The sequence below is a fragment of the Musa acuminata genome, chromosome BXJ3-9 (genome assembly GCF_036884655.1).
Source record: "Musa acuminata AAA Group cultivar baxijiao chromosome BXJ3-9, Cavendish_Baxijiao_AAA, whole genome shotgun sequence".
Taxonomy (NCBI): domain Eukaryota; kingdom Viridiplantae; phylum Streptophyta; class Magnoliopsida; order Zingiberales; family Musaceae; genus Musa; species Musa acuminata.
In genome coordinates, this window is record NC_088357.1 from 6,388,546 (window position 1) to 6,407,457 (window position 18,912).

General features: G+C 36.8%; 1 protein-coding gene across 1 annotated transcript; it reads right to left on the reverse strand.

Annotated features, from left to right (window-relative positions):
• Positions 1–2,614: 2,614 nt before the first annotated feature.
• Positions 2,615–18,470, reverse strand: LOC135586699 (uncharacterized). The gene is made up of 14 exons (XM_065167844.1): positions 18,030–18,470; positions 14,710–15,152; positions 11,546–11,745; positions 11,186–11,347; positions 8,179–8,493; positions 4,952–5,110; positions 4,719–4,868; positions 4,394–4,591; positions 4,034–4,216; positions 3,730–3,918; positions 3,538–3,636; positions 3,211–3,348; positions 3,080–3,115; positions 2,615–2,989 (listed from the first exon to the last, which is right to left on the reverse strand). The coding sequence occupies exons 1-14, from the start codon at positions 18,361–18,363 to the stop codon at positions 2,686–2,688; spliced, it is 2,910 nt and encodes a 969-aa protein (XP_065023916.1). The 5' UTR covers positions 18,364–18,470; the 3' UTR covers positions 2,615–2,685.
• Between the last annotated feature and the right edge of the window lie 442 nt (positions 18,471–18,912).

Below are 18,912 nucleotides of genomic sequence, written 5' to 3' on the forward strand. Positions count from 1 at the left end.
GTCAATCTTATCAATATCGATTCGAGCATTGATGACAATGAGAAAAAAAAGATAGAGTGATAAGACATCTATGTTGGTTCCGGAGGAGGAAGAGGGAGGTGAGGCATCTGTGTCAGTGCTGCATCATTCTGTCTCCTCTTCCTCCTTCGATATCGTTCTATATCTACGTCGATACTAGAAGAGGAAGAGGAGGTAGGTGAGGCTATCACCATGATGACATGCTCAAATCCTTAGATGGTTGCTTCGTTCAGACATGCGATGGATTCGAGGGAAGGATGATGGGTGACAAGAATGAGGGAGAGGTTGCAAGGAGCTCGGTGAAGAGGCACACTTGTTTTGAGCTTTTGAGTATTAGTCGATGCATGAATGATGCGTATGCCCTGGCCATAACAACGTGGTGGTTGACCTACTTATAAATCAACTCCGCTCACAACCAGAGGGGATCTGATCGGACGACGAGAACTAATCACCACACAAAATGGACACTCGAAGTGTATAGATCCGACAATAAGAGAGAAAAAAAAAACCCTCATCCTCCTTCCCGCTTGTTGTATTCTTTGGGCCTCCGTTTTGTGTGGTGATCAATCCTTTCCATTTGATTGAATCCCCTTCGATTGCATATGGAACTGATCTCGAAGCAGGATGGGGACCATGCCATTGTGGTTGGGGTATATGCATTGTTTGCGTACCAACTAAAGCTCAAGAGCTCGAAGCAAGTGCACCTCTTCGTCGAGCTCGCTCGCAACCTCTCACTCCTTGTCGCCCATCGCCTCTTCCTCAAATTCACCACGCAATTGGACGAAGTGACCATCCGAGGATTTGAGCGTGATACCGTGGTGGTGACCTCACCTACTTTCTCTTCCTCCTCTGGCACCAACGTAAATGCAGAGCGACACTGGAAGAGGAAGAGGAGGCAGAGCGATACGACATCGACGTAGATGCCTCGCCTCCCCCCTCTTCCTCTTCTAGCATCGACGCAGATGTCTCACCACTACCTCATCTTTCTCCTCATTGTTGTTGTTCGAATGGACATTGGTAAGATTGACCATCATATTGTTATCACTGACCATCACTACAATAGCTACCCACATCATCACCGTTTGTCACCAACATTAAAATTACTTTTTTACTTTTGTCACTAATATTAAAATTATTTTTTACATATAATTTTTGTGTTATTTATGGATGTGCTATTTCTTTCGTCGATAAAGTCGACGATATTTGAATAAATAAAGATAAATATCTAGGATCTTAATATAATTTTTTTAAAATCTAAAAATTAAGATAATCTAACTACAAGCATAAAATTAGCCCCTGATTCCCCGTCACAAGTCTTAACGCGAAGCGAGAGTGATTCGCTATGCCGAATCCTGCACGTGTAAAGCTTAGAGCACTAACGAAGCAGCCGCATAAAATTACTTGATGTATAAAATTGTCCCACGGTAAGTGTATATATATATATATATATATATAGCTAGAGTTGTTTTAAGAGTTATAATAGAGTAACCATTTCATTTTATTATAGTTTCAATCGGTTTCCAAGTAAATGCTTGTAACTGGACCAATTCTTAGAATCAGTCTTACTTTTTGTAACACATTATTTAAAAATAATCAAACAGTATTTTATACTTGTAACTGGACCAATTCTTAGCTTTTGATCCCACTCAATTCCTACTTGCAACCATAAGCTGTAAATCTAATATGTGAAAAAAATCTTGAGATGCCCATACAAACACCACTGTAATAAAAAAAAAATGGGTAAAAGGAACAACTTTCGCAAAAGACCAAATAAAAAGTTAAAAACTTAACTGTGAAGTGACAATTATGACCGAATGTACAACAAAGAATCAGAAAAAAATTAATGCAAACAACTTCGTTTTGCTTTTCATACATAAATATTGGTTAAAGAAAGTCAGAAAACAAAAATCCTTAGTAGAACAAAAAATTTGAGATCAAACGTTCTCTGAGTTGATCTCCATTGCGCCAATGTATTCTACAATAGCAAATTGAGGACAATGCACAGCGGGTCACGTTCCTGGCTGCATGAAACTCACGACAATTACCTGTTTGAGGTGCATACACTTCATAAACGTGAAGCCAATGAAGATAAAACTCACGGAAGCATCATCTTCTATCCAAAGCCCAAAGCCGATTAGACAATGTCAACTGGCAAGTGGGAAATTCCCACCTGGTTTCCCATTTGTTTAAGACAGCACAACTAATATCAGTAGACCTGCAATGACATGGATTAGGCTGAAGCTTTGCATCATTTATATGCAAAGGGCCAAAAGAGAAGGCTTAAGGTTTGCCATACCTGAGAGGGCACAGAAAAGAATAATCTTGGTCATTTCTGTGATGATACTGAATAAGATTCTGCTACGGTGGGCATGATCGTCAAGTAGCCGAGATCATTTAATCCTGGTATCATGTCAGTACAAAATTGCAGATAATCTAGGACCAATTCTCATCAGCAAAAAGTTAGCACTTCATCCAATGCCATCTTATCCATTTCATTTATAAACAGAAACACTCCTCTTATCAAAGACTAGCAGGCTTCACCAAAGCTGCCTCAGCTGACCATAAAATATTATTAAGCAATTAATGGATGCACAGCTGAATGAATACTTGCATTCATCTCTTTCAAAATGTCCTAACATCTCTGTGTTTTCACTTGGTTGCTGCAATTTATTTGGCAGCCTGTGTGTTCTCTTTGGTAACTATACATTTCTGTTTTCTTTTTGCTTTCTTATAAAATGTGGCAAGAAGAGATGAATCATCATCATCATCATCACCACCACCACAACATATAGCTATCGTCTTAAATGGATCCTCAGCAGCTTGTGTGTTCTCTTCAAACACCATATTTTCTCCTTTTCTTTTTTCTTTCTTATTAAATGCCATGAGAAGAGATGAATCATCAACATCACCAACATACATAGTTCTGGGAGTTCCTTTGCACTGCATCTTATTTTTTCTGCTTACGTTTTCACTGGACAAGACAATTGATGCACCAAAAAGATTTGAGTGGCAATCTAACAACAATCTTCCGAGAAGAAAATGATATTTGAGGATTACTTACCAAGAATTCCCCCTTTGATCATTTGCTCCAGGTCCTCTGCATTTTAGGAGGTTATAGCCGAGAAGATGATAAGCTAAATTTAATATTTATCAATGAAAAACAGAAAGCTAGGAATGCTTAGAGAAAACTACCTTGATTTGGTATTTCTTGCCCTCTGACTGTGATTAGTAATGATGGCAGAATAATCTGTCTCAGAAACCAGTAGACTGTCACCAACAGTTCCACCAGCAGTAGTTTCTAATGCCCCACTTTTTAATTGTTCGTGCTTCCTTTTTGCAAGTCATTGAAAACAAAATGACTCAAAATCAGAAATGAACCCCTTTTTCATTAATACTAGAGCATTCAAGATGTTGAGCAATACTCAGTTATGCCAGAGACCTTTTTTGGAAAATTAATGTAGTTAAAACTATACAAGATGCTACATCAGAAATTATTGCTAAATATTTTATCCTCGTCACCTTTTGGCTCTTTTACTCCAGCAACTGATGCTCTCTGTAGCAGAATTGTCAGCACTTGTATCCGGTACTAAATGTCTGTCAGTACTTTGTTGATTTTCACTGTAAAAAGGACAATGTAACATATAAATTCCACAACTTAAAGGATGATAATTTGACTCCACCACCTGATGTTCAGTATTTTGATCCACAAACCTCAATGTTATATCCGTTGTCCTGCCAATGCACACACCTTCTGTAGAAGCCGAGTTTACAGCAGTTGTAAGTGACATGCCGGCTGGAGCTATATCGGATGAAGTATTTATCATGCAATCCTTTGTTGAATTTTCTTTAAGATGACTTCCGGATTTAACTCTTGATTTTCTTGGTCTTTTATCACTAGACCTTGATAAAATAAACAAAAGATAAATACAGGATGAGGATCTAGAATAATATATAAGTACAAACGGAATCATATACAAATTGTGACCATAGAGTCCAGTGTCTTAATTGATAATACCTTGATCTTTTATTCCCTGATCTGCAGATACCAAGATGCTCAGTGGAATTAGATTCTGTGCTTGGTAGATGAGCCAAGTCAGCAGGAACAGTATCAGTAAAATTATTTATATCCTGATCCTCCATTGAATTTTCTTTAATGACTCTTCTGGACTTAGCTTTGGACTTCTTTGGCTGATGATCACTGTCAAGGTGGGCATTAGAAAAAAAAGGTTAAAAATGAGAACTCAGTCAGATAATAAGATCTTCAAGGTGAATTTACCCAAAATCATCAAGGCTTAATAATATATGATCAAGAACTAAGCACAAAGGAATGGCGACAAAATTCAAAGAATACTTATGTATATCTAAAGAATAGTACCTTAGCTTTTTCTTCCTAGCTTCCACATAATCAGTTTTTTCAGATATAGTAGAATTAACGATTGATGTAAAGTCATTTGGACCAATTGCTGGTCGCTCACTTTCTCGGTCTACAAAGTTGGATATAAGTGCAGTCTTCTTTATCTGTGCCGCAGCTTGAAGCAATTTCACTTCTTCTGGAAGCAGAATCTTCCATCTCCTGTACACCCACAGTTTGAAGTATTATCTTAAACTCAGAAGTAAATTAATTACTAAAGATACACATCACAGCCATGGGCTGCCCAAACATAAAAACTCTTTTAAGCAATAAATGATGGTGACAATACCTCCTGCATTGGTTATCAGTGCGTGGAGGTATGCAAGCAGCAATTTTAGACCAACAATTTCCATGAACTGCTATTGCATCCAACAACTTGGCATCCTCTTCTGCAGTCCATGGATTTAAATTTAAAGCTGGATCTAAACAGTTAAGCCACCTGCCACCAGAATAAAGCTACTTGGAATCACCTTGACATAATAAATTATACTTATCTGCAGGTAAAAACAACAACACTGCTACCTTTCTCGACATTGGACTTGTGTCCGACCAGGTGCAAACCAAGCTATCTTGTTCCAGTTCTTGGCCCCAAAGAGCATAACTGCTACTTTTAGCTGTTTATCCTCGTCCACAGACCACCTACCTACTTTCTTCCTCTCAGGGTTAAGGGTTTTTTTCCACCTGCAACAGTGTGATCATAAATTTTGTTTAAACAGATGAAAATAAGACACCAACTACAATCTGTAGTGTTCAACCATTTGAAGACTGCAGATGAGTATACAAGTATACAACAATTATAACCTTTACAAAAAGTTAATGTGGCTGAGATGGAAAAGTGGTGTTATCATAAAGAAAAGGAAAACAACACCAACCCTTGAGTCAAATAGTGAAATCCTCTTAATAAGATCTAGTAAAAAATCTCTCTTTCAGTGACTAAAAATAATGCATGTAGTTTACTCTATAATACAAGGAGAAAAGATCTCCCAAATCAATAATAGATTAAGTTAAATAATAAAGAAAAGGTTAAATACTTCAAATGGATCTTATTTTAATTGCATATTGATTAAGTTCTCAAGCATGCTTCAAGAGCTTACAACTGCTAGATAACTTGTGGGGAACTTGCCTTTTACGATAAACTTGTGTCTTCCAAAATCCCATCAATAAAAGAGACCTCTATGACTCTCCTAATATGACTTCTTAAAAATCTTTTCTAACCTATATCACAATCATATTAGGAAATACATAGACAAAACTGGACTCCCAAGACTTCCCAAATGATCAACCAAAAATAGTGACCATTTAAAGTAAAGAAGCTTGATTTGCCCTCTTCCTTTTGAACTTGATTAGGACTGGGTTAAGCAAGCTCCAGTTGCTCCATTTTTACACCCCTCTAGTCCAAGTTGTCTCCAAGGTGGCCACAGACCATGTTGCCTCACTCATGTTCTTTAACTTTGCTACACCTTTCCTTTTGAACATTTTGGGGAAAGATGCTGATGTCATTGTAGGAAAATAAATCATCATGATAGGATTCATCATTCATAACTTGTCAACAACAAACACATTGGCCCCCATGAAATCAATCTTGAACCTCAAGAAGAGTAGAAAGCTGTCATGCACAGCTTTCCATGTTTATCTTCAAACACCAAAGACAAAAATGTTGATGTGGTGGGCACAACAGCCTCATTTGCTCGTGCTCCAAAAACTGAGTTATCAAATGTTGCTATCTAAAAAGAGGAACAAATAAAGGGAGAGAATGTACAGGATTAACCAACTGCTGGTATGTGGTTTTGTCAATTCTTTGAAGTTCAGATTAATGGGACTGTCTAATTATGATCAATCCAAAAATAGAAATAAAGAAATAAAAAAAAATCTACACCTATTACCACTAGGATTTAGTAAGGAGGCTTGATTGACCTGGTTATTCTTTCTAAAAAAATCAAGCCCATATGTTATGAGGCATCATGAAAGAAAATTATCATGTAAAAGTGATTGAGTAATAGACTAATAACAAGAACTCTACCAAAACCAAACAACATACATTTCCAGAATGATGAATAAAAATTTTGATTTTTTATCACAGTTTTTATTTAAACAACAATACATTTATATGAGGTTCTTTCAGCAGACTCCAGTAAAATTTGCAATTTGATTCATTTTCCTTTTAATGCTATTCAAAACAGAAGTTAAATTCAGGTAATTAAATCATATATCATACTGTTCTATCAATAGTTGCATCCTTATAAACTCTTGGTACCCACTCTGTCACTACTGCACTTGCTGGAAAATCATATTCCAGTTGTATCATCACCAGCCCCCAATAAAAGCATTAGTGCCAAACAGCACAGAAAAAAGCACTTAGTGTGCCTAACCTAACCACGTCAACCATCTAGATCAACAACAATTTTCATAACTACCAAGGCAAAATATCCATATAGTCAACCCCAAATAGTTGGGACTTATGACTTTGTTGTTGTTATTATTGTAACTACCAAGAGTATGCTCAAAGCACTAGTAACCAAGGTTCACCGTACTGCGACATACCACTTGGTACAGGTGGTATACACTAATCCAACAGGAGACTGGTATGGGTAGTACATCAGTACACCCTCATGTACTATATGTTGGTACACTCAATATGGCTTGGTATAGCTCGGTACGTACCGTACTGACAGCTGATTGGTACACCGATACAGACTGATAAGGTGAACCATGCTAGTAACCCTCCTAGTGGATATAGGAGCTGTTGCAGCAATCCAGTAAATAAGTATTTAATGCATATACCATCCTCTTACAGGAAGCAGCATTCTTATAATACAAGCTGTTAGTATGCTATCAAGTATCAGCAACTGCAAGAAAAAAAAAAGAAAAAAAACAACTTTGTCATTGCATATGCAAGGTATGAATCATAAGATGGAATTGCCGGACTGACAGATACTATTACCTTGTTTATGCTGATATTGTGTATACTTATCTTAAAGATCTTCCGCTCAACTAATACATAGTAGATCATATTTAACATCAGATTATCAGAATTTATTCAACTTATGTTATATTATAGAATTAATCTGGAGTACTATCGGGAGAATTGAGGTCTCAATCCTACCATATAAAAATCATTCACAGAGGCTCCAAACTAGTGATCAACTCAATAATATATGATCTACTATGTTAAATAAAAAATATTCAGATATATTTTGTGTGTCCACCAAATTAACACAAAATAACAGTATAAAAAGCATTGATACATGAAAGTACAAACTAAACGACTTCACTAGTCATTAAATGGGTGAAACTTGAAACAGATGATATTAGATTAATATACAAAAAGTTCACCTGCTTTGATAGCTTTATATTACTGATCAAATACAGCATACCTATGCCATTAATATTTCTTAATGTTTCCTCTATATGCATATATTAAAATACTTTGAGAATATAATATTTCATTTATCGTCTTAGGCTCCTAGGCTAATGTTTTTGGATCAACAAGTTTGTAAATGTCATTTGTTAACGGTCTACAAGACATTGTTTCTCTAACAAGTTAACTAGCTATCCAAATAATCAACAAAAGAGCATCAATTAAACCCAAAAACTTAGGACAAATTGCTAAAAAAATCTGGTGCATAATAAATAATACATAAAAAAACAAGTTTAAGAATGATCAAATAGTAGTTTATGGTTCTCCTATAAGCAAAACTAAAAAAGAATAAGAGATTTAGAAAAATTTTAAATGAAAATTTTGACTTTACCTATTAGAACACTGAGGACCTGTACGGCCTTCTAGACAAGAAGCTATGAACTGCCACTTATTATCACCATAGTTCTCGACAGCCGCAGAAAGCTTCACATCATCTTCTTCTGTCCACTCCTTTTTCAGAATATGAGGATTTAGACTCCGTTGATAACGTAATAAACATTGAAATGGTGTTCTGTGTGTGCCCAATAGAATTGAAATATCTATCCAATTGTAAATGCCCCTTTGTTGAACAATAAACAAAAGCTTCTTATCCTCCATTACTGTCCAAGGACTGTGATTAATCATCGGATCTTCACAGTTTAACCACCTAAGGAAAAGATAAAATGAATGAGAAAGATTAAAGTGCCTTCACTCTTGAGAATGACAAGGCAATTCTGAGAAATAAAACAGGCACCCAAAAATAAAGACGTCACCATAAAAAACTATGAATTGGAATGGTCGATCAGCTACAGATCAAAGAGTTTCAGATTCAAACATGATGTACAATGAAGTCCGGTAAAAGAATTCTTGGCTCTACTTAGCTTCATTTAGCAACCATTACAATCCACTAATCCAAAATCATAGCAATAATGAATCTGTCTCAAAATTTATAGTGTCAATTCCCGGCTATGGAACCCAAGTCCACCTTATTTACAATGTCATGAGGGCCAAATTGATACACATGCATCTGACTTTTACAAAGATTGGCCCTTCACTAATTGTAATTAAACTAACTTGATATACTAGTGAACAATGTCGTCATGATCCAAAACCAACATCACATAAATCAATATTCAACAAAATGTCAATACCATTTAGTGGATAAATTTTTGTAACAAGTAATAAGGATTGCTGCAAGTAAAATTCTTTGAAAAAAGAAAGACTAATCTACTGTCATAACAATCCATTGAACAATGTTACACGGGGAAAATAATTATTCATGTATCAGACCTTCATCTAATTTCAAGTTCAGGCCAGTGTTGTACTTCATTGCATAACACTTAAGACTGTCTTAAGTTAGACATGCATACGGAAGAAAGAGCACAAATAGGAAATGAACTCAAGGATGGCGATTAACCTTCTCCGCCAACTTAGATGTTCAAGCTTTCCAATAAATTACAAAGCAAATCAATTTCAATCCAGACTAAGCCAATTGGACTGGGATAAGCTACACCAAGTCAAAGAATCCTAATTCTCAGTATAATACCAAATCACTGAAAAATGGTTGGAGTTAATCAGAATTTGCAGGCATTAGCCAATTTTTGAGGAAAAAATCAGCCCATTCTGATGATTCAAAGTTGATTCCATCCAATTCTGAAATCTAATTTTATCCATCAATATTGATGGAATTGTAGCCATGAGCCAATTCAGAGAAGGAGAATAAAATGAGGTGGAAAGATTGAAGGAGGAAGGGGAGCTACGAGGTTGTTGCTCATTTGCACTGTGATCATACCAGCATTTGTTGTCCATGCCACCTTCCCCTCGCCTCGGGCTACATATACAAGCTAAAGCTTGCGATCTTTAAGGTATACATATTAGTGATTGTATACATACAAGTGCACATAATTATACATTTTAGTTATTAATTTCTTTCGTTAAAACTTAAATGAACATGATCATGCAACTTATAATAAAAATATTTCCACATATTCATTTCATTTCCATTTTTTGAACTATGATATTTCCATTTTCATACTCATACTTCTCTTTGGCACCTTAATCATAAAACCATAATTGTGAATGCCACATTATATATATATATATACAAGGATCACCGTTTCATGTATCGGACTCGTTTCGGTGATATGTCGACTAGTATACTGATTAGTATCGGCATATCGTGTGTTAGTAGTTAGTACACCAGTATGTATTGACATTTTGAAGAGGAAGAAAAAGGAGAGGAGGAAGGGTGAGTCGAGGAAGAGGAGGAAGCGGTGGAGGAGGAAGAAGAAGGAAGAAGCAGTGGAGGAGGCAAAGGAAGAAAAAGATAGAAGAGGAGCAGCAGAGGTGGGAGTGTACCTAGGAAGGAGGAACACTGTGATCACGGCATCGCGAAGCAATGGCGGTGGCATCGGCATCGGCATCATGAAGCAACAGCATTGAGAAATAGCAGCGGCAGCAACGACGCCATGAAATAGTGATAGCAATGGTGACAGCAGCTTAACCGTGAGAAGAGAGCTTGTGATTCCTATTTTAGGTTTTTCCTTTTCTTAATATCGAGTTGGACGAGCCCCACTGCTATTTTCAATTTTTTATTTTTGTTGAATTGGACAATATTGTCAAAAATGGGGGTGGTCTGTATACCAGCCCAAGCCCGGACCGCTACGTACTGCCCATTTCACACCATTTTGGATGGTACAACAATTCTTATATATATGTTCAATTTTTAAATATTGACCTTAGTTTTCTTTACCTGTTTCCGAAAAAATCATGTCAGCTACCAAATAAATTAATACAAGAAGCTTATCGATACAGTCTTGGTGGTTAAATACCATCAATAAGTAGATGTAAAGGAATTACAACTTTAAGTAAATTAATGCAGGTAGTTGTCAGTCATATTTCTACTTGAGTTTGATAGTGGAATGTGTTGAGGCAAGGGAATGAAATAGAATGGAAAAATCAACTATGGTAAATATTTTCAAGTCAGACTGCCCTATGCAGTGTGAAGAAAAACAATGTTCAAAGCAAGGAGTGCAACCTTTATCAAGAACTGGCTGATATGATACCAATATAATGGATGGTATCCTAAGCTGTGCTATTCATGTCCGGTCTGGTCCTGTTCTTAAGTGAACCAGAAAATATTGGTCTGCACCAACTGATACAATCAAAATTTGATTCCATAGTTTGAAGCTATTAAGTTGTCTAAATAAGATTAGCAAATTGTACAAGTAACAAACAAATAACCTAGAAGGACGCAGAAACACTAATCAACAGAAAGGTAAATTATGATTGGCATAACAAAAGGATAAAAATTAATATGTATAAGTGATATTATAAAACACATTTAAATAAAACTTTACCTTGCCTCACATTCTGTACCAGAACGGCCCATGACATACATGGAAGCCAGCCGATTCCAATTTACCAAAGGCATGAAAGATCGAATTTTTTCAGGCGTGAACTCAAGATCACTTAATGTTGTTGCAGACATTATGCTTGAGTCTGTAATACCCTCTTCATCACTGCATGTGGCATAAGAATAAAAAAAAAATCAGGTAAAATAAGCCTTAAAAAATAAAGTTATTCAGATGAAAATTTATCAGTAAACTTTTAACCAGCATAATACTTTGGTTAAAAGCCTTCTTGTAGCTTGGAAATCACCAAAGCATAAAGCATATAACGAAAATAGGAAGAAAGACTTCCACAAAGCAAATACATACCTTTCCATATTCATCGAGTTCAAAATCAACATCTCTTGGTACTGTTGCTTTATTCCCTTTGCAAGATTTTCTTTCTCAGTCTTTGACCATGGTTGCTTACATAGTGAGACAGGGAATCTTTCAAGTACCATTCTACATCTTAAAATATGAGAGTTTTCACCTGGACCAAAATGTAAGGCGGGAAGCTTCTTCAAAGTAGTCTGCAAATAGCCAAATGCTCTCTTAGCTAATGGGCATTGGGTTCTATTAAATTCTACAAAACCAATAATGATGTAAAAGAAAAGACTAGTAACCAGAGAAAGAACTGACTGCATGAAGATTGACCAAATAAACATTCACATGGATAAAACACAATGGTGCATAAACCAGTACATCAGAAATTTATTACGGTAGCACCTATACCACAACTTCATGGAAGTTGTGGTAATTTATGTTTTATAAATAAGAAATCAATATAAGATAAAACAAGATATATGCAGGATAATTAATGACAATACAGTCCAGTTCTGTCTAATCTCTGCTTAAGGTTTCAAGCATTTTTTTTTCATTCATTTGTGACAGCACACAAAAAGCAATAATCATAACCATAGTGTTCCCCAGAAATTTTTTTATTTACAAAAAGAAAATGCTTATTAATTTCTGAAAGGACACTTTTCATTTCATAAAAAAAAAAAAAGGATACATCATTTTAATCTTAATGGAAGAGGTCCCAAAAATAATCATAGAAATGCACTCATATATATAAGTTACCAGTAACCAAGAATTTAAACATAGATTTCAGATTGATATATATTTCAATATAGATACTTAGTTGGACTGGTGACTACCATTCAAGGCATACCAGTCCAGCTGGTACTTAAATACCTACCAGTAACTATTCTAAGCAATGTTTTTATCATACTTCTCCTATTATGCAAATTCTGCACCTACGCAGATTTAAACAGACAGCATAAGGAAGTAAGAAACAGTCATCTAAAATTGAAATCACAAACTTATAATGCACTGGTCAACTTTTTAACAATCTACATAACCAACAATGCCAATGGCAGCCCACATATAAAACTGTAAACCAACAAATGGCTTTGGGTACTAAAAAACGCAAATCTCCTTGAACTATGTAACAAACATTTTGAAGATTTCATGTGTTAGTCAGAAAAACATGTGCAGGTCCTCCTCTCTATATCTCAATATATTCCCTTTCTGTGAAATAAAATATATATAAGCTTTTGTTGTTGACCTTCTAAGCATAAATTACATTGATTTTCAGAAATATGGATGAAGATACCTCACATTCTGAATGATGATTTAGCCAAAATCAGAAGAGATCCATTTTCATAAAAGATATGGCAAAGCTTATGCTGTCAGCTAGTTAACACAACCTCGTGAACATGCACGCACCAGAACTTGAACTGGTACAAAAGAAGAAGATACATGCAATTATGCCAAAATATTTATGAAGCTCTATAACAAAAGACTCTATATTTAACTCTAACATTTACCAACTCATACATATTAGAATTTCACACTGATGATCATGTCTTTCACTCAACTGAATTATATATATTGAGGTTTTTTACGGATATGTACATCAGTTATACCCACCATATAACTTCTTTGTGAAGCAAATAACCATAAATATTGCAAATGAACATGAAGTATGCTTGTTCACTCCTATCTCATTAAAACAGCCAATAGTAGATTAGATCTCTGCCTTGCATGTACATCGGTTATAACCACCATATAACTTCTTTGTGAAGCATTAAGCAAATAACCATAAATATTGCAAATGAACATGAAGTGTGCTTGTTCATTCCTATCACACTAAAACAGCCAATAGTAGATTAGATCTCTGCTTTGCATGATTACTTTGGTTTTAATGTGCATACATTGGAATTCGGGCCTATAAATGTTTCACTGTCAGTGAGGAGACATCCAAGTGTTCAAAGCGTTTGCACAGTTCAATAGATCAGGGGTTCAAGTCCCATTGTAAGAGTCTAGTGTGCATGTTATGTAATGCTTAAAAAGGAGAGATAAATCTGAAAAATAAAAGTGTGTTTCCATGTGCTTGTACATGAACAAATAGGGTGTAAACGAGCCAAACAATGAGCAAAGTAAAGCATAATCCAAATATATATCACAGATAATTATGATCAACCAAAATCATCAAAGATTCACAACTCAAGTTCAAGATGTACTCAACAGTAATCCTTCATGCAGAAACACACATATCCTTCTTAGCATGATGAAAGAAAAATAGAGAAAGTATATTAAACAGCTTTCCTTTCATTGGCAAGCACCGTTGCAAAGGAACAGAGCAGCTTTCATTTAAAGAGGACCAAAACTTAGATCAAGAAAGCAAGGATCAGGATAGCAAAAGGAGGGAAGGAAGGACCAATCATCCATGGTGACAATGTTGTTTTAAGGTCAGAATGACATTGCAATCGAGGTTAGAGCTACAATTATACCAGTGTCCAAGGAAGGGGGCTTGAAGATGATGGTCAAGAGGTCTTACTGGTGGAGTGCACAATAAGCCAACTTACTCTCCCACATTGGAAGAAGAGAGGCATTAGAGCCACCACAAGCACTCCTCAGAAATAGAAGACAGCAAATGTCTTAAAGTTCATTTTATACTGGTCTGAGGGGAAATTCTAATCATTGAATCAAACTCATCAAGCAAAATTGAAGTAGAACTAAGTCATGAGCCCTAAGAAGCAGCCATAGTTAGATCCCATATACATGAGATACAAATATTGTTGGATCAAGGCCAACTTGAGTGAGACCGAGTAATCATGGGCTTGTGTAAATTGGCTCGTTAACCATACAAATATATAATTCTCGTTCAAATTTGCCTCTTTAATCTTTTCAATGGGCCTAGCCTGAGCTGGGCCTGAGCTGGGCCTGAGCTGGGCCTGAGCTTGAATACAAACTCTTCATGAAAACAGAGCTTTTTGAATGACCCTAAACAGATAGGCATAACTCTGTATATGCAGATGTGCACTGTAAGGTCCCATATAAAATCTAAGAGTGTACATAGGCACATGTTATAGATATAATACACGAGGAATATATAAACCAAACATGTACATATATGTACACAAGTCTAAGTAATTTTCAATTTGTGTCAAAACAGAGAGTTGAAGTATCAAATATAAGAATCTCTATACCTTTGAAGAATTTTCAGATGTAGGTTTCTTCACAGATATTAACTTAACACGAGGGTCCTTCCTTTGACATAAAACATTCATCACTTTCCTTTTGCAGGCAACCTGAAAGTTCATAAGACATTTGATACGTTCTTTCAGTTCTTTATTTTTTTCAATCTTTGCTTCAATTTCTATCAGCTTCCTCCTAATAAGTTTCTGACATGACCTGTTCTTCTTGAGAGCATCAACAAAATTCTGAGCAGACTTTGGGAACTTAGGATGCATCAAATCCCTAACAATTGAATTGCATTCTTCGTGCTCTAGGGTGTGTGATTCATTATAACTGTAGCCAAGCTCTTTGCTCAATTCTGTGGATCTATTAGGAGTTTCAGGCCCACACACATCAATACCAACAGCTATCTCAGGTTCTTCTAGAAGTTTTCCAGGCTTCTTCCTCAGAGAATCTGCAAGAACAAATAAAAATAACAGTGACTCCAGTATAAAACATGTAAAGATCTCTTAACATATTGTATGGAAGCCTGGAAAGATCTAAACGAAGAATTAATGACATGTCTAACAAGAACGAAAAAAAAAACTATCAACGCTAACAACCATAAAGTGGAAAATTGATTATCAAGCCAAGAGAGACAAGAAAAGAAGAACATAACAGAAGAAAATTAGAAAAAAAAACAATAAGAAGGATCAATAAGAAAGTTTTCCACTTCAGGTGGAGTTCGAGCCACCTGTTTTGTAATCAATCTAACAAAACTTGTTCTTTAATAGTAGCTCGGAAATGACTGCCTCATAACCAACATTATTTTATTTGTTCGATGTAACTAAATCTTATATAAGTACGAGCGGAACTGATTGGTGACACCAGGAATTTTCAAAGAGACCACAATCATAAGCTAATAACCAAATAGTTAATTTCCCATCTCTTGTCCTCAAGACAGTTGGCATCTCTTGTCCTCAAGACAGTTGGCAATGAGTTATTTTCTTGATAATGAGAAACAGTTTGTTACCAGAGGGATTAAAGTTTTGACAATATGATGCCAAACATATGTGCCGCATCATGTAGTGTCATATGCGGAACATGTCCAGTGTCAGATGCTTCTAATTTATCAGAGTTTGCACTAACTGATATCCTCCTGAATTATGTTGAATCAGATTGAAGTTTTTTTTTTTTTAATTGATGGTCTAAGTTGCAGAGTTTACAGCCAAGTGTCTGCTAGGTCAGTGTCCAAACAGCTCAAGAGAATCATTTCATTCAAAACAAGGTTTATTTTTCATCAAGCTCTTTTTTTCATTTTAATGAACCAGGCATTAACAAATCTAAATAAATCATAAACACCTAGAAGAGAGTAGAAAACAATAAGGCCTACCTATCTAGTACCCTGGAAGGTATATGATCAAGGGTGTCAGTACATTTATTAAACCCTTATAGATCCATTCAATTCTTCACCCACTTAAGATGTGGGACTAAATTAGGGCATTACAAGTTCAGAATCAAACCCTTATAAATCCATTCAATTCTTCATCAACTTAATATGGGATTAAATTGGGGCATTACAATCCATCCTCATCGAGTGTCAGATGCGGAACATGTCCAGTGTCAGATGCTTCTAATTTATCAGAGTTTGCACTAACTGATATCCTCCTGAATTATGTTGAATCAGATTGAAGTTTTTTTTTTTAATTGATGGTCTAAGTTGCAGAGTTTATAGCCAAGTGTCTGCTAGGTCAGTGTCCAAACAGCTCAAGAGAATCATTTCATTCAAAACAAGGTTTATTTTTCATCAAGCTCTTTTTTTCATTTTAATGAGCCAGGCATTAACAAATCTAAATAAATCATAAACACCTAGAAGAGAGTAGAAAACAATAAGGCCTACCTATCTAGTACCCTGGAAGGTATATGATCAAGGGTGTCAGTACATTTATTAAACCCTTATAGATCCATTCAATTCTTCACCCACTTAAGATGTGGGACTAAATTAGGGCATTACAAGTTCAGAATCAAACCCTTATAAATCCATTCAATTCTTCATCAACTTAATATGGGATTAAATTGGGGCATTACAATCCATCCTCATCGAGGACCAGCTGTTAGTAATCAAATAAAACCCATATAAGTCCATTCAATTCTTCATCAACTTAAGATGTGGGACTAAATTAGCGCATTACAAGCCCAGAATCAAACCCTTATTAATCCATTCAATTCATCAACTTAAGATGTGGGATTAAATTGGGGGCATTCCAATCTATTCTCGAGGACCAGCTGTCCATAATCAAATGAAACCCACAATAAGTCTATCCAATTCTTCATCAACTTAAGATGTGGAACTAAATTTGGTGGCTCCGCATTATAAAATATCCTCTAACCTTGTCTATGGATAGGACTTTCCTACTTGGGGCCCTCACTATACTAAATGCTAAGTCACCTCTAATACCATTTGTTAAGTCCTGATCAGATAGGTTCTGACCCATTAACCTGTTGAGACCGAATTACTGGTCCAAAATACCTAAACCCAAATTAACGATAGTAGACCGATTAAGCACTTGCTTCCGATGTGGGACTAAACCTTAGGGTGTCACAAAGGGTCGATAGATGAAAGAAGATGGATCTTCTTGAATCTAGTTACTCCAGAATTATAAAAAGACCCATCCATGTTGGCTCAAATTGAACAAAAATTGCAGCTACTTCAATAAAGAAGCAATGATTGCAATAGAATTATTAAGGATCAACAATAGACATTTGGGCTTCTAAAGAGAGGATGAAAACTGAGAATAGCACCAATTAGCTAGCAAAATGAAGACTCAAGAAAAAAAATTAGGAATTGTATTTTCAATCCAGCAAATCCAATTACCAATCAGAAAGATCAATGCTGAATTTGGCCCATTTCATATCATTTTACACCCCTAACAGGAAGTAAGCATTCCTTTGAATAATTCTATCGTGTAAAAAGTTGAAAGATACATCTATCTTAAAATTCATCATAATACATTTGTTTAGTCTAATTGGTCAGAGTTGTACTGAAATTAACAAAAGAATAATTGTCATTAGTTCATTTGGTTCTCATACTAAAAGTATTCATTTGATGGGGTGGATTCCAATCCCCGTTCTCCTTAATACTTGTCCTTACTCGTAGAAAATCTACATATTATATTGAGCCATCGGGCAAACGCATGTAAAATTTGTTTTAAAAAAACCCTACTATAATAATCAGATTAAAAAAAAGCTCAGCTATGCACCAACGCATTCATTCAAGTATCAAATATTCAAGACTTCAAAGATAGAACACAAGCAATCCAGCCACAAACGATCAGAAGGGCAGGAAGCGTACCGCTCTCGAACTGCTTAAACCTCTTCTGGACTGCACGAAGGGTTTCGAAATCATCCTCACGATCAGACTCCTGCGGGAGAGTACTCGAGGGCTTGTTAAAAGGCAAGGAATTCAGAGCCGGGGAGGGCGAAGAGAACCGCTCCCGCATGCGGCGGAGGAGGCCGGCATCGTCGGTCCCGCCGCTCTCCGGTCCGGATTCTGATTCGGAATCGGATCCAGCACCGCCTACGTTGGAGGGGTCAGCGCCGGTGAGCATGCAGGCCCTGCGCAGTGCCTCCATGTCCGCGTCAAAGGCGTCGTCCCGGTCGCTCCCAGAGGAGGAAGAGGACGCCATCGGTAAGGAGGCCGCTCGCAGGCGATCGAAGGGAGGGGAATTTAAGTTAGGGTTCAAGAGGACGAGTGCGCGGGGGAGGAGCAGCGATGGTACGGCCGACGAGCGCAAGGCGAGGCGCCGATTTACGAGGGAGGAGAGGCGCTTAAAAAGAATTCCACGGGAAACGACGAGGGGGAATCGAGCATTGCTTATAAGAAGAATATGACTTGTCGTGGTCCAACCGGGTTCAGATTCATCGAACCCGACCCTATTGGGCCGTTAATTCCCGCTCTCATGACTTGACGCAACACACCAGCGCTGCCACCTGTCGCGGAAGCCCTCCCATGACGGTTTTCCACAAAAAGCTACAGGAACCCGCGAGGCAGTGTGCGTCATCGTCGCTTCGTCCCGACATCTCAGCCCTGGAACACCACCACAGGCAAGCGATGCTACTTGTTCCGTCTCGAAACCTCGTGGCATCCCTCCTCCACAAGCATCGTCATTCTCCCCAAAAATGCCATCTTTTCCCTCCCCAGGAAAATGCCATCGACAAGATAATAGATGAAAGTT